Source organism: Rhynchophorus ferrugineus, unplaced genomic scaffold, assembly GCF_030347505.1.
Source record: "Rhynchophorus ferrugineus isolate W39M unplaced genomic scaffold, kcgeb_rfMv2 rfM2, whole genome shotgun sequence".
In the NCBI taxonomy this organism is placed as follows: domain Eukaryota; kingdom Metazoa; phylum Arthropoda; class Insecta; order Coleoptera; family Curculionidae; genus Rhynchophorus; species Rhynchophorus ferrugineus.
The window spans coordinates 13073651-13086973 of NW_027472581.1; the positions used below are offsets into that span (position 1 = coordinate 13073651).

At 30.8% G+C, this 13323-nt stretch overlaps 4 protein-coding genes across 6 annotated transcripts in view; 2 read left to right on the forward strand and 2 right to left on the reverse strand.

Moving 5' to 3' along the window:
* The first annotated feature begins 1944 nt into the window (after positions 1-1944).
* On the forward strand, positions 1945-3171 carry LOC143191842 (NIF3-like protein 1). 3 transcript variants are annotated; one of them, XM_076397277.1, is made up of 4 exons: positions 1999-2075; positions 2176-2469; positions 2520-2809; positions 2868-3171. In XM_076397277.1, the coding sequence occupies exons 2-4, from the start codon at positions 2228-2230 to the stop codon at positions 3125-3127; spliced, it is 792 nt and encodes a 263-aa protein (XP_076253392.1). In that variant the 5' UTR covers positions 1999-2075; positions 2176-2227; the 3' UTR covers positions 3128-3171. The 3 variants fall into 3 exon arrangements, with proteins under 3 accessions (XP_076253390.1, XP_076253392.1, XP_076253391.1); XM_076397276.1 differs by having other exon boundaries at positions 2009-2116; XM_076397275.1 differs by having other exon boundaries at positions 1945-2469.
* mRpS18C (mitochondrial ribosomal protein S18C) lies at positions 3159-3784 on the reverse strand. Its single transcript, XM_076397281.1, has 2 exons — positions 3633-3784; positions 3159-3581 (listed from the first exon to the last, which is right to left on the reverse strand). Exons 1-2 carry the CDS (start codon positions 3676-3678, stop codon positions 3226-3228), a joined length of 402 nt encoding a protein of 133 aa, XP_076253396.1. The 5' UTR covers positions 3679-3784; the 3' UTR covers positions 3159-3225.
* Positions 3785-4133: 349 nt separating this feature from the next.
* mRpL4 (mitochondrial ribosomal protein L4) lies at positions 4134-5095 on the forward strand. The gene is made up of 2 exons (XM_076397273.1): positions 4134-4784; positions 4842-5095. Exons 1-2 carry the CDS (start codon positions 4171-4173, stop codon positions 5053-5055), a joined length of 828 nt encoding a protein of 275 aa, XP_076253388.1. The 5' UTR covers positions 4134-4170; the 3' UTR covers positions 5056-5095.
* A 3598-nt stretch (positions 5096-8693) lies between these two features.
* cact (NF-kappa-B inhibitor cactus) overlaps positions 8694-13323 on the reverse strand; it is a 113033-nt gene continuing 108403 nt past the window's right edge. Inside the window, exons 5-6 of the mRNA XM_076397272.1 lie at positions 9721-10043; positions 8694-9611 (exon numbers count right to left, since the gene is read on the reverse strand). Of these exons, the coding sequence (XP_076253387.1) occupies positions 9549-9611; positions 9721-10043 (386 nt within the window). The 3' untranslated portion in view covers positions 8694-9548. The remainder of the gene's footprint in view (positions 9612-9720; positions 10044-13323) is intronic.

The window sequence follows — 13323 nt, forward strand, 5'->3', positions numbered from 1 at the left end:
TGAGACTCACGTCAGTGTGGAATATTGTAACTCTATGAAGTCGATAAAGTACATATATAAATATGTTAACAAGGGTGGCGATATGGCCGTCTTCGCTGTAACCAATGCAAATGACGAAATATCACAGCACCAGATGGGTCGCTATGTACCAACGAAGCAATTTGGCGTATCTTTTCATTTGCGATCCATGAAAGGCACCCTACAGTGGTCCATTTGGCAGTTCATTTAGAAAATGATCAAGAGGAAAAAAGTCGAGGATCTCAATGCGACAATTCAGAATTTTCTTCTGGGACAGTTGGTTTCCTTTCAAATCAGTCGACACCGTTATGAACCAAGACGACGTAGTCAACTATCCCATGGAGTTTTTAAATTCACTGGAATTGCCTGGATTACCACCTCACAATTTCAAGATAAATGTAGGATCAGTTGTCATCATATTGCGTAACATTAATCAACCTCGGATGTGCAATGGAACAAGACTGGCTGTGAAAAATATGATGAATAACGTCATTGAGGCAACAATCATAAAGGGAAAATAGAAAGGAGAGGATGTCTTGATCCCTCGTATACTGATGATTCCAACGGATTTACCGTTCGATTTAAAACGTTTATAATTTCCAGTACGTCTCCCCTCTGCGATGACCAATTAATAAATCTCAAGACCAGTCGTCGGAAGTTTGCGCAATCAACTTGCAGTTTTCCTGTTTCACGCATGGACAATTACACGTCACGGGTTCGCGCGTGGGAAAACCGTCATCTTTGTTTATTTACGTACCACAAAACAAAACAAAAAATATAGTTTATCAGAAAGCTTTAAATTGATTAACAAACCGTATCATAACTATGTGTGTCTGTAAATATCTAATTGAAACCTCACAAATAGCCAGTATTTCAGAAAAACTCTGTTTTTTAAGTATGAAACATCATATGTAATTAATCGAAAATGATAATAAAAATTCATTCGTACCGAGCATTTTTTTTATTAATTACGGACTATTAGGTCTTTTATTTATCGATTGAGGCAGTACAAAGTCTGCCGGGTCAGCTAGTTAACTTATATACTGGTATTATTAGTTTTTTTTATCATAAAGTTTATTACATCTGTAGTAAAATTATTATTAATACATCATCGATTCTAAATTTTAAATATTTACTGATATGGAGAATACTCTATGGTTATTGACAAAATTGTTACAGCCAGAGTTTGATCATCATTTCAATATTTATGGATTGTCGAAATTCAATGTTTAGGATTGGTCGATTACTATTACAATGTATGTGTCATAGGGCAATTTTATGGTACTGTAGATACTTTATGGAATTTAGTAGATTCAATTTATGTTTTCATTTAAAATACGTATGTATTCTTTTGACATAAACCCATGTCCTACATATTGATATATGTAGCCCTTGAAATTATACAGAGATAATAAAATATATCTAGCAATCTCAACATAGCTGGATAGACTGCACAAAACATAGAGAATTATTCCTACATTTTGTTTGATAATTCTCCCACAATTTGATATTATAGGACGATGATTTGATATTATATTTTTTACTGATATTTATTTATTCCGATATATCCTTTTTATTTGTCTTTATTTTGTGCTCGTGGGGTAACTACACACAAGGGGTGTTGTGATATTATCTTATATCGATATTTAAAAAATATCGATATATGGGAGGAAAAAATGACGTTATTTTTTTTTGCAATAAGTATAAAAAATATTGATATTTTATAAAAAATTATATCGATATTTTTAAGGAAAAATTGAAATAGTGAAATATTAGTCAAAAAAATATATTTTTTTTTGTAAATTTCTTAAAGAGTAGTGATAATTTTCTACAAAGTTAATTTATTCTGAACGAATACCGAAAAATATCGACTATAAAGATATTTTATTTTAGACAGTAACGAGATAGGGATACTTTTCGCATCCCTACTATGAAATAATGAAATAATACCCCAATGAAATAATAATAACTTCGTTCGAAAGTACTTTTGGATCTCGAATGTTTTCGGACTGTCGACTGTAATCATTCAATAGTTCCCAATGCCCATATTTAATTGAGTAAAGGAGATTTTATAAATAACCTCTAATTTTTTATTGTTGTAATGGTTACGGTTTTGAAATCTAACTTTACTAGAAACCTTCTTTCTTCCTCTTTTAGATTTATAAAGCCAGTTTCTTTTCAAAACTATTCGTACAGAAAGTTTCAAACTATGCCGCTCCCATTAACACAAGTAATTCAGAGATTAAAAACTATCGCTCCTTTAAATCTAGCGGAATCATGGGATAATGTCGGTTTATTAATTGAACCAGACCAAAAACAAGATGTAAGTTCGATTTTACTTACTATTGACCTAACAGAAGATGTTGTTCAAGAAGCAGTTGATGTGGGTGCACAACTAATCATATCGTATCATCCCAACATTTTCAAACCATTAAAAAGTGTTACACAAAGGTAAACCATAATATGTTATCCTTGTATTGTTACATAAACCGTGGTTTTAGTACTTGGAAGGAGCGTATTATAGTTAAATGTATCAAAAACAATATTACAGTATTTAGTCCACATACAACTTGGGATGCAATGGAAAATGGTGTGAATGACTGGTTGGCATCATCTTTTAGTATTAAGGACAGTAAACCTATTATACCAAATTCTGTGAACCCAAATATTGGCATGGGAAGGTTATTAAGCTTAACAGATCCAGTTACTCTGAGAGAAGTAATTGAAAGTGTTAAAAGTAATATAGGTATTCCACATTTAAGGTTAGGCTTAGGAAAAGGCAAGACACTAGGTAGAGTAAAGCATTCATTTATTATTGTCGATGCATATTGTAAGATAAAGTATTTTAGAGAGTCCAATAGTATCAGTGGCTTTATGTGCAGGATCTGGAGCCTCAGTTTTAAGTGGAATTGAAGCTGATTTATATTTAACTGGTGAAATGTTACATCATGATGTTCTAGATGCCACTCAAAGAGGTATTAATGTAATCCTTTGTAATCACAGTGACTCGGAAAGAGGCTATCTTCAAAAATTTAAGACACTTTTAGCTGATGAACAACTTAATATATTTGTTTCAAAAGTTGATAAAGACTGCCTAAGTACAGTTTAATGTGTATGAATCTTAAAGAAAATATACTGGATATTATTAAACAATGTATTTTATTAAGAATTTATATATAATAAATTATTTTCTAAGCCCTTGTTTTACTAGTATTTGTGAGGTCTAATAGGTTTATCCACATTGAATAGCACTGGGTCATCTAGGAAACATGGTTCTTTCAAATATGTTGCCATAAGTCCCGCACTTTGAGCTTTTATAATTTCAGCTTCTACCAATTTCTGCTGAGTTTTACATAAGCCTGTTATATGACTACCATAAATTCGACCAGTGTATGGTGATTGGAACTGTGAAAGTAACTTAACATTCTTATAATCTACTACTATATTGTGTTTACATAATATACATTTCTGTTGTTCTTTTTCAAATGGATTTTCCATATCGAAATCAGGTTCATCATTTGAGACATTGTTATTCACTGCTGAACTATTTGATCGAAGAATAACTAAAATAAAATTTGACTTAGTGTTTAAAAAAATTGTATTTGTCAAGTTACTTCTCCCAAAAGCAGGATATATTTTTCTTAAAGTTAAAAAGTTCATGATTTCTTGATTATAATAACAAAAAAACAAGGTTATTTTAAACCACTACTTCTCTCTCATTCAATACTGTTGTTTAGGGGTGTTGGCCTTAAAAAATATCGATATATAAAAAGTATCGAAAATGATATAACGGCTCATATAAAAAATATCGATATTTGACAAAAAATATATCGATATTTTTAAGAAAAAATTAAATAAGGTAAAAATATATATTATTTCTAAATTTCTTAAAAGTAATGATATTTTTGATAAACTGTTAAAAATTAAGTACCAAAATGGGCCAAGCCATTAAAATTTAGTAAAAATTTAGTACCAATTTTAAAGGTTTATTAAAAATTATACTTAATTTCTATTCTAATTTTATTTTTTCTGAAAATATATCGAAAAATATCGGCTAAGAAATATTGATGCATCGGCCAAAAATAACGTTATATCGATATTTTTTTGCATCCCTAGAACGAAGTAGTTTCTAACCAAATTATTCATACCAAAATGCTTCGAAATATAACAAATAGATTAAAAGATGCTATTTCAAGATCGTATTCAACAACTGTTGTTACATCAGTACAAGAAAATAATACTTTAGAAAGTCGTAATTTAAGTTTTCCATCGAAATATAAAAAACCTAGACAAGTATGGCTTGAGAGTTTGGATACTATAGATGAACGAAAATTATCAATTTTGGAGTTACACCCTGATGTTTTTGCTGCAAACCCACGGATTGATATTATTCATCAAAATGTAAAATGGCAAAGGCTATATAGGTATGTTAGTTATGCTCATACAAAATCAAGATTTGAAGTTCGGGGGGGTGGGAAAAAACCATGGCCCCAAAAAGGACTAGGTAGGGCAAGGCATGGTTCTATCAGATCTCCATTGTTCAAAGGAGGCGGTGTTATACATGGTCCTAAATCACCAACACCACATTTTTATATGCTACCATTTTATAACAGAGTAAATGGTTTAATTGCTACACTCTCTGTGAAATTAGCTCAAGATGATTTACATGTAGTAGACTCACTAGAAATTCCTTCAGGAGAAAAAGATTATATAGAAGAATTAGTGAAAAGTCGTTTATGGGGTCCATCTGTATTATTTGTGGACAGGTAGTTAATGCACATATACTAATGCAAGTAAATTAAACTCATGTCATTATATTCCAGTTCTGATCTTATGCCAAGAAATATTACAGAAGCTACAGATACTATTAAACATGTTAATTTAATGCCTGTTTATGGATTGAATGTGTATTCCATGCTAAAACATGATACTTTAGTTTTGACCAAATCAGCAGTGGATGTTATTGAAGAGAAGCTTTTGTATCATTTGCATAAAAACAATGCTAAGCCAGAGAAATTTAAAATAGATCAAGTCTAAAGTTAATGGGAATTAATTAAATATATATGTTTTAGTTTTATTATGTTGTTTGATTAGCCCTTATGACGAGGGAATTAAAAGAAGGTTTATATATTATGTTATATTTCACATACACTACTGGTAGTTTGATCTTCAAATCATGGCCAGATTCTTCTAGGATCACTGGAGATTAGTCAAATATATACATATTGGTTTTATTTTATTGATTGCTGCTGTTAACCAGCCATTTTGATTTTTTTAATCAATTTTATTGATCACAGTTATTTTTAAAAGTATTTATTCAAATCGTTTAATGATATAACAGTTCATTCATATATTACAGAGCTGCTTTTTATTATATCATTCATACTTTTCATAGGATATTAATATAATCAATATTAATTTTAATAGTCTATTAATACAGGTAAAAATTGTTTATTTTTAAACTTTCAATATTTTCTAGATTTAGCCTTGACTTAGAAGAGCAAAAAAATTTATTGGTCTGAAATTAGTGTTGGGAACAATCGACTGTTCAGTAATTGACTACTTTTTACTACGACTATTTCTGTCGCAATTTTTGGTTGAACTGTTTTTACTAGGAACTGTTTTCAGTCCCACTAATTTTATTACTATTTATTATCGACTGTTTCAGTCATTTACTTTTAGTTACTATTTTCGGTTGTGCTAGTTCGACTGATTTTTGACGTTCAGGCCTTCTGACCTAGACGCGACATTGAAAGTAATGCGCCGAATTTATGCTTATATAGATTTATATGTGGTTTTATGTTTTTTTTTTGTAGTTTGCTTGTGAACAACTATATGTTGTAAATTAATATAGCAGAATTTTGGAGCGCTAGTTTTCGAGGGCAAAAAAATTAAATTGTAAATGATAAATAGTAAGATACTTTTGACTGGCATAATAGGTAATACTTTGGACTGGTATAATAGGTTATACTTTTTTGATAAACTTTCACGATTTTTGTCCAAGTCTCTTGTTTGTCGAAACTTTTTTCCTAAAATCTTGAAAACTAAAATTAGGTTCCAAAGGTTTCTGAAATTGCATATATCCAAAAGATTTAAAGAATTTTTTACAGTAGCAGTTATTTTTTTTTAAATATTAACCGTAAACAGGTGAATAAAGTATATTAAATATTTGTAATAAATACATTTTCTGATAGGAAAACTCTACTTTAATATTCAACAATTTATTTTGTTGGCTATTAAGAAGAGCACCACAGTTTTTATTTGTTAACGAATGGACTATCTTAACAGAATGTGTTCAACTTTTAAAGCCCTTTGAAATAATGACCACCGAGTTATCTGGTGAAGGATATCCCAACGATGTCTTTAATTATATGATTAATAAGAGGACCGCAACATTCCATCAAATCCCGGATTTTAACCAGTGAATGGGGAAAAAATGACAAAATTGTCTATTAGATGTCATCAATAAAAGACTGGCAATTTTAGAAATGAATACGATATGCGGGAAATCCTCATTTTTAGGTCCTAGATTTAAAAAAGCAGGATTTGGTATTGCAAATTATGCTTAGGCCATACAAAAAATTATCCCAAAAGAGGTATCTTCCATTCTAACTTTAAAAAATACAAATATAGTTCCATAATTCGAAACTCAAGACAAAACTACTGACCATGAATGTATTGGCATCTGGAGATATTTTGATAAAAAAATGGCTAGAATGAAAGAAGTAATTACTCCAAGTACTGCAGCAACTTTACAGATTTAGCAGTATTTGGAAATTCCATGTATTGGGCGTTTAGAAAACCCATTGGGTTTTTGGCAAACCCATAAAATTAATCTATCTAAATTGTATCAGTTACATATAAAATATTCCTCTATACCCGCAACATCTGTCCCCTGGGAACGAGTTTTTTCAAAATCTGGGCAAATAATTAACGATCGAAAAAATCGCCTCACGGGAGGAAAGTTGAACATAATAATATTCACAGTAATTTAAAAATATTTCCGTTCAAAAATAAATAGAACTTTTATTTAAAAAGGGTCTCGTAGTTATTGTATGATCATTTTTAGGTTAATCATGGATTAGATTTTTCAATGATTGTATATGTTTACATTTTATTTAGTAGTTATGGGTGTTGAAAATCTTTAGTTTTTACGTTTTATTTAAGTTGTATTGTACTGTTTATATTTATTATGCTATGTTATTTAAAAATAGCAATTAATATATTAAAACAGGATAAAACATTTGTGATGTTATTATTCCATTCCTTTTTACACATTCACAGAACATTCCGTATCAAAGTAATCTTATTTCCTTTAAAATTATATTATTTATTATATGATAATAGAAATTAGTATATTTTTTCCTTTTCTTATTTAAGTTATCAGGTGAATGAATATATATGTCTCTGTCTCGGTTATATTACCATTGAAGTATATAGTCACTTAAAATTAACTGATGCAAGCAATTATTTCAGTCCCTTCCTATCTCACATTTTATACAGACAAGAATTCGTACATCTTCGTCTGACATCACCAATTAAAAAAAAACAGTCGAACCGTACATTTGACTGAAAATAGTAATTACTATTTTCAATCGCTATTTTTTTGACTATCGACTGTTTTGTTTCTATCGATTGTTTCGACTGTTTTCAATCGATAGTTCCCAACGCTAGATAGAATGTATTCATAAAACACATCGATCGAAAAAAGTTTTTTTTTGACAACCCTAGTTTGGACGACTTTATGGATGTCGCTCCCGAAAAAGAATTTGGATAAATGGATTTTGATATTTTAAAAATAACCCTAATTTTTAAGGCAAACATTTTTGGTGATTAGAAAGAGCAATTCAGAAGTAAGTATGGTTCGGGTAAAGTATCCTAGGTTTTGAAATTAATATTTTCTTAAAAATAAGTTGGGGTGGAGGAGAATTCTGAAATTTAATATTTCCTTATTCTAATTTGAAACTGTGAATATTTTTTGGTGCCTTTCCACTTCACTTCATTATATGGTTTGATGGATTTTATACGAATGGGATTCCCTAGTTATATATTAAACTTGGATATTTAGTGATCTACAAAATCCAAATTATTGACCAATTGCGTTCATATTAAAACATTGATTAAACAAAGAAGAATTGACGTGTGTGACATAAAATAAGGGTATTTTTAGAATACTATTATCGATATTTTGTGATGTAAACGATAGATTTCGATATACAGGCTTTAACAAATAAACATCTATTGTTAAAAAATATCGATACTTCTTTTTAGAATATCGATATATATTTTCACAGCCCTAATTTATATAGAAATGATAATTTTTGGTAGTGTTAGGCGTATACTTGAACAATGTATAATTGGAAATTGTTATGATTATTCAAGTAATATTGCATTGTTTATTGTGATTTTCACTCCCATTATGACGACACTTATTTCCCATTTGACGTAACGTCATAATCTAACACTAACAATGTTTCCTTTGATGATTCTTAACCACTTTTTAATTGAAATAAAACTTAGTGTATTCTTTTTTATATTTATATTAGAAGAAAATTAAAATTTAATTTAAAAGAAAGCAGCAAGGCCTTTTAGTCTGATCTCTAGTTAGAAGGTTGGGAGTGAGGGTGTATACACAGATATAGATAAGATATATGCACACAAAACTCAAATATCTGTCAATTTTATATAATTTATATTTTATTTGGGAATTATTTAGGAGATTTCAGGTATTTACAAGACATATTGATATAAGGATCTAAATAACAATAAATATATTTTAGTTTGGGATCTTACGTTAAAGAACACAATTTTCTTCAAAGTCTTTTCCATATATAGATCTCTAGTATTGGATTTTTCAATATAAATTTCTTGGAAATCCACTAGGGCTCTACCCTAACGAACTTGAAAGAAATTTGATGTATTGAAAATGTTTAACATATCAGAAACTAAACACATCTACTGGTCGTGATTAAATTCACGAAAAAAAAGTCACATCTCATCTACAAATAAAGAAAGTCTTAAATATTTACAATCCTAGGTAGACTTCCATTATAGGTAGCGAAATAAAAATTAAAAAAAAAATAATAAGTTAGTGTACAATTTACATTATATGTAGTAATTTTATTGAAGGTCTGTAATAACAGGTCTACAAGTTTTCTATTTTAAGTTTAATAATGCCATTAACAGCATTTCTTAACCTTAAGAGTACACCGATGATATAAGATAAATATCTTGTAATGGCATTATTTTTAACATATAATTTAGAATTTTATATTCATCTAAACATTTACATGCATCACTTTAAAACAGTTCATTGTCAATAACAATAAAGATCCGTTTTAACGTTGATGTATGTAACAGGTGGATGAGAATATTAAATGCCCATGTTACTCTTCCAAGTCTAACAATTAATATTTAAATCACAGTTAACCATCGGCACTTATGGCTTGTTTATTCTTATTCTGATACTCTTCTGCTGCTCGGAGATGGATAACTTTTCCATGTTCATTCGACGATTTCTCATTTCGATTTCAAGCGCTAGCGTTCACCAGATTCGGCAAGAACCTGTGCGCTGGTGAGGTGTCATAGGCCATCTGCAACCAATACAAAAATCTCTATAAATATACATCAACAGAAATGTTGGTATTATCAGTTTTTCTTCTTTAAATTCGGAAACGTACAAGTACGGAGTTAAATATTTACCTCTTCATCGCTCGAGTCCTCTTCTTCGCTAGAATATGGCGAATCGAGACCCTTTAGTTTTAAGGTCTGCCTTATGTCGGCCGGAAGAACGAAACTGAGTTGCAAGGCGTTCCTTCCACCGTATGTCCTTATGTCGGGTTTGAGAGTGTGGCATTCCATTAGCAGGTATTTGAGCATGTTTTTGTCGCCGTTTTGCACCGCGTAATGAAGGGCCGTGAAACCCTCTAGCCCTTCCCTGGCATTTACATCCGCTCCGTAGCTTACTAAATGTCTCAGAACATCAAGTTGCTTGTGCATTGCTGCTACGTGGACACACGTTTGGCCTGAAACAAAATAAACAAGCTATTAAATTAGGCAATATACAATAGAATGATTTTGCATATATAAAATGTCCCATGTTTTGAAGCACATCTTCGAAAATATCATTGTTTTAAACTTATTTTAAAATGTATTAAATTATTATAATAAAAAAGACGTTTTTTCCACTCACGTCACAAAATTTCCCCACACTAGCTTGAATACACTACTTAATCTTTTGGTTGTTCCTTATCTTCTATTATCTTGATTAATTTTTTGTCATCTTATTAAAACAGTATCTAACCAATAAATAATATACTCCTCTAAATATTGAATAAAATTAGTTTAATTTTAATAGCCATTAAATCAGTTCAAATACCGAATAGTGTGTGATTATATACATTAGCGATGCTACTTGCATCTTTGTTGTACGAAAAATTACATGAGTAATAGGTAAAAACCTACTGCAAAGATATCAAAGAGTCGCCCGATATCGTAGGTGGTTTGCACACATCACTCCTATTCTATTTCCGAATGCGTAAACATCACGTGTGTTTATATCGAGAAAATACTACGATGTTCTACGTTTTCGTTTTCCCGCGTTTCCATCGGGTGAAAATCAGAAAAAAAATCGGCACATAAATCGACTGGAAGCAATACGAAGAAAACAAGACATCGACGGAGAACGTGGCAACGTCGCCTGACAGTACGCCCAACATTTTGTTAGCACATCTTGTGAAGTCTGGGATTTCCGAAATTCCACAACAATCGCGCAATATCACGACTTTAGATCACCATTTTCGGCAGAACCGACAAAAACGCTACGACAATAGTTAATTTTCTGAAAACTTGAAATTGCAACAGAGCGAGTGCCAACACGGCGAAAATATCCGACGACTTTTATCCCAATACATACGGCTGTTATGTACAATCACGTCCAATGATCAATGAAATAATAAATACTGTTAATTGCGTCGTCGATTGTCACAAGCAAACAACGAGCATTTAATTTAAATTAAGTATTATTAGCTTTGTTAGAGTAAATAGGTTAGTTCAAACTTACTTATGTGTCACTTATATATTATGAAACAAGCGGGTTACAATATAGTGTAAAAAATATAAAGGTAATTATATTGAAATTATGTTTATACATTCCTGCATTGCCATATAATGTCACAGTATCAACAGATAATGTGTTACTTAATGCCAAATGTTGCCTAGGGAATGATTTAAAGAAAAACAACAGTAATATAAGGGAAACGGCTAACTAGATCAAGTTTAAAAACAATGATATCTAATTAAGTATAGTGAAGGTTATATAAACATTTATTGTTGATTAATGAACTATGGAGAGCATTTATACTATTTGTAACTAATGTTAAATTAATTTATGTATAATATATGATAGTTTTTTTAATTTTCAGTTTTGATTTTATGTCAAGTACTATTACAGTATTTTATGTTTTAAAAGTCACATTCTGACAAATTCTGTAATTGAACTTAAAGAAGAGAAATTATGTCATTTGAATAAAAATAATATTATACATGGGACATTTAAAATCGAAAAGTTTAAAATAAAATGATATAATTAAATATGTACTAATTTTACCCTATAAGTGTGAATGAGCGTTATATTTACATTATTAATCAATTATGAAGACTATTTTTCTTATTTATTGATAGATAATTAATGTAAACATAACCGTACTATTATAATAAATCTTTTTTTTTAATTTATTTCAGTATTGAATGAAATCAATCAAGAATACATCTTACAAAAATACTTTTTATTTATATTGTTTGTTACGCGGATTATCATTAAATTTATTCGTAGCTGTTTAATTTCATTCAAGGCAACACAGCTTGCTCTGATCCGTTTTGTGAAATTAAATATTTATGGTTAAACCGCATACACACATACACACGCGCTCCGCGAAAGAAACGAGCGTTAGGCAATCAGGAATTTCCGTGTGTTAGCTCTAATAGAAATAGGGATCCGAAACAACAGCGTTCATATTCATTTTAAGTCATGATTTCATTCATCCGCCACCCAATAAATGGATTTTCAGAAATAACGATAACAATATGATCAATGGATGAGAGTCGATTAAAAAAAGACTTTCATGATGTCATGTATCATTGTTACCGTCGATATATTAACTCACGATATTGGTGTACGAGGAACATATTTCTACTTGGCAGGAAACACGGGAAAAGAAATGAATCATTAATAAAAATCGGCCCGAAAGTGCCGTACAAAGGTAAGCGCCGGCAACGTTGCTCGATCCAAAGGATATTTAAATATAGATCAAACCGAATTTTTAGTATGCGGACCCTAACCTAAAATGGACCGCTTGATTCATCTTTATGGATGTTGACGTCGGAGACAGGCCTATTTCTGGTTTATTTGGGTTTATATTTGTAGCCGTCCAGGGCTCATCAGCGGTTTTCAGTCGTCGGCTTCTCGCCGCGATGCGAAAAATGCGAACGATTCCGAACGAAATTGTTTTGTGCTGGGAATTTCCATTAAGTTAACTAATTCATAATAATTTGCAAAATAAATAGGTTGGCGATATATAAATGTAGCCGCAGGTTATGTATTTCTTTTCTACTATATGTTCAGATCGAAATGTAATATTTGTCATAGTCGGCTCGATTTCTACGGAGATCTGTCTAAAAATGACACCTGCCATGTATTAAATTGATAAAACGTAGTATAACTTTAATTGTTATCGTATCCGTTTGATTCAACGTTCTACCTAAATTTGGCGAGCATTTTTATCGCGTATACCGTTTAGAATGACGAGAATCGATTTATATGAAGTAATAAGCGTCCATAATACGGATGTGGCTGAGAAGAATCTATCGATACTTTTCCAGAGCACTCCATTTTAAAACTATCGATATTTTTTCTCATCCCTAGTACACACTGAACATTTCAAGATTAAGATAATCGTAAACTTACTAAAATACCTTTATAAATGTCTATTTAAATCGAATTGATGATATTGTCATGTTAAAATACGTGGACGATCACCTGTCATTCATTGGCGTTGTTAGTTACTGTTCAATCATTCTAAAACGCCACATATAAATCGACATTTTTAGCTGTTTATAATAATTCATATTAGATCGCGGTCGAAACAGATAACTGTGGTAAAATTTCCTAGGTAAAGCACCTGGTTTTTCCTAATTTGTTAGATTACGGCGCACTAAGCTGTCCCGTGCTTGCGTTCTAATCGGTGGCGTTAATTGATACTTGGAAAATTTAGATCGATATCCACATCTTTTCGATTAATAACCGCG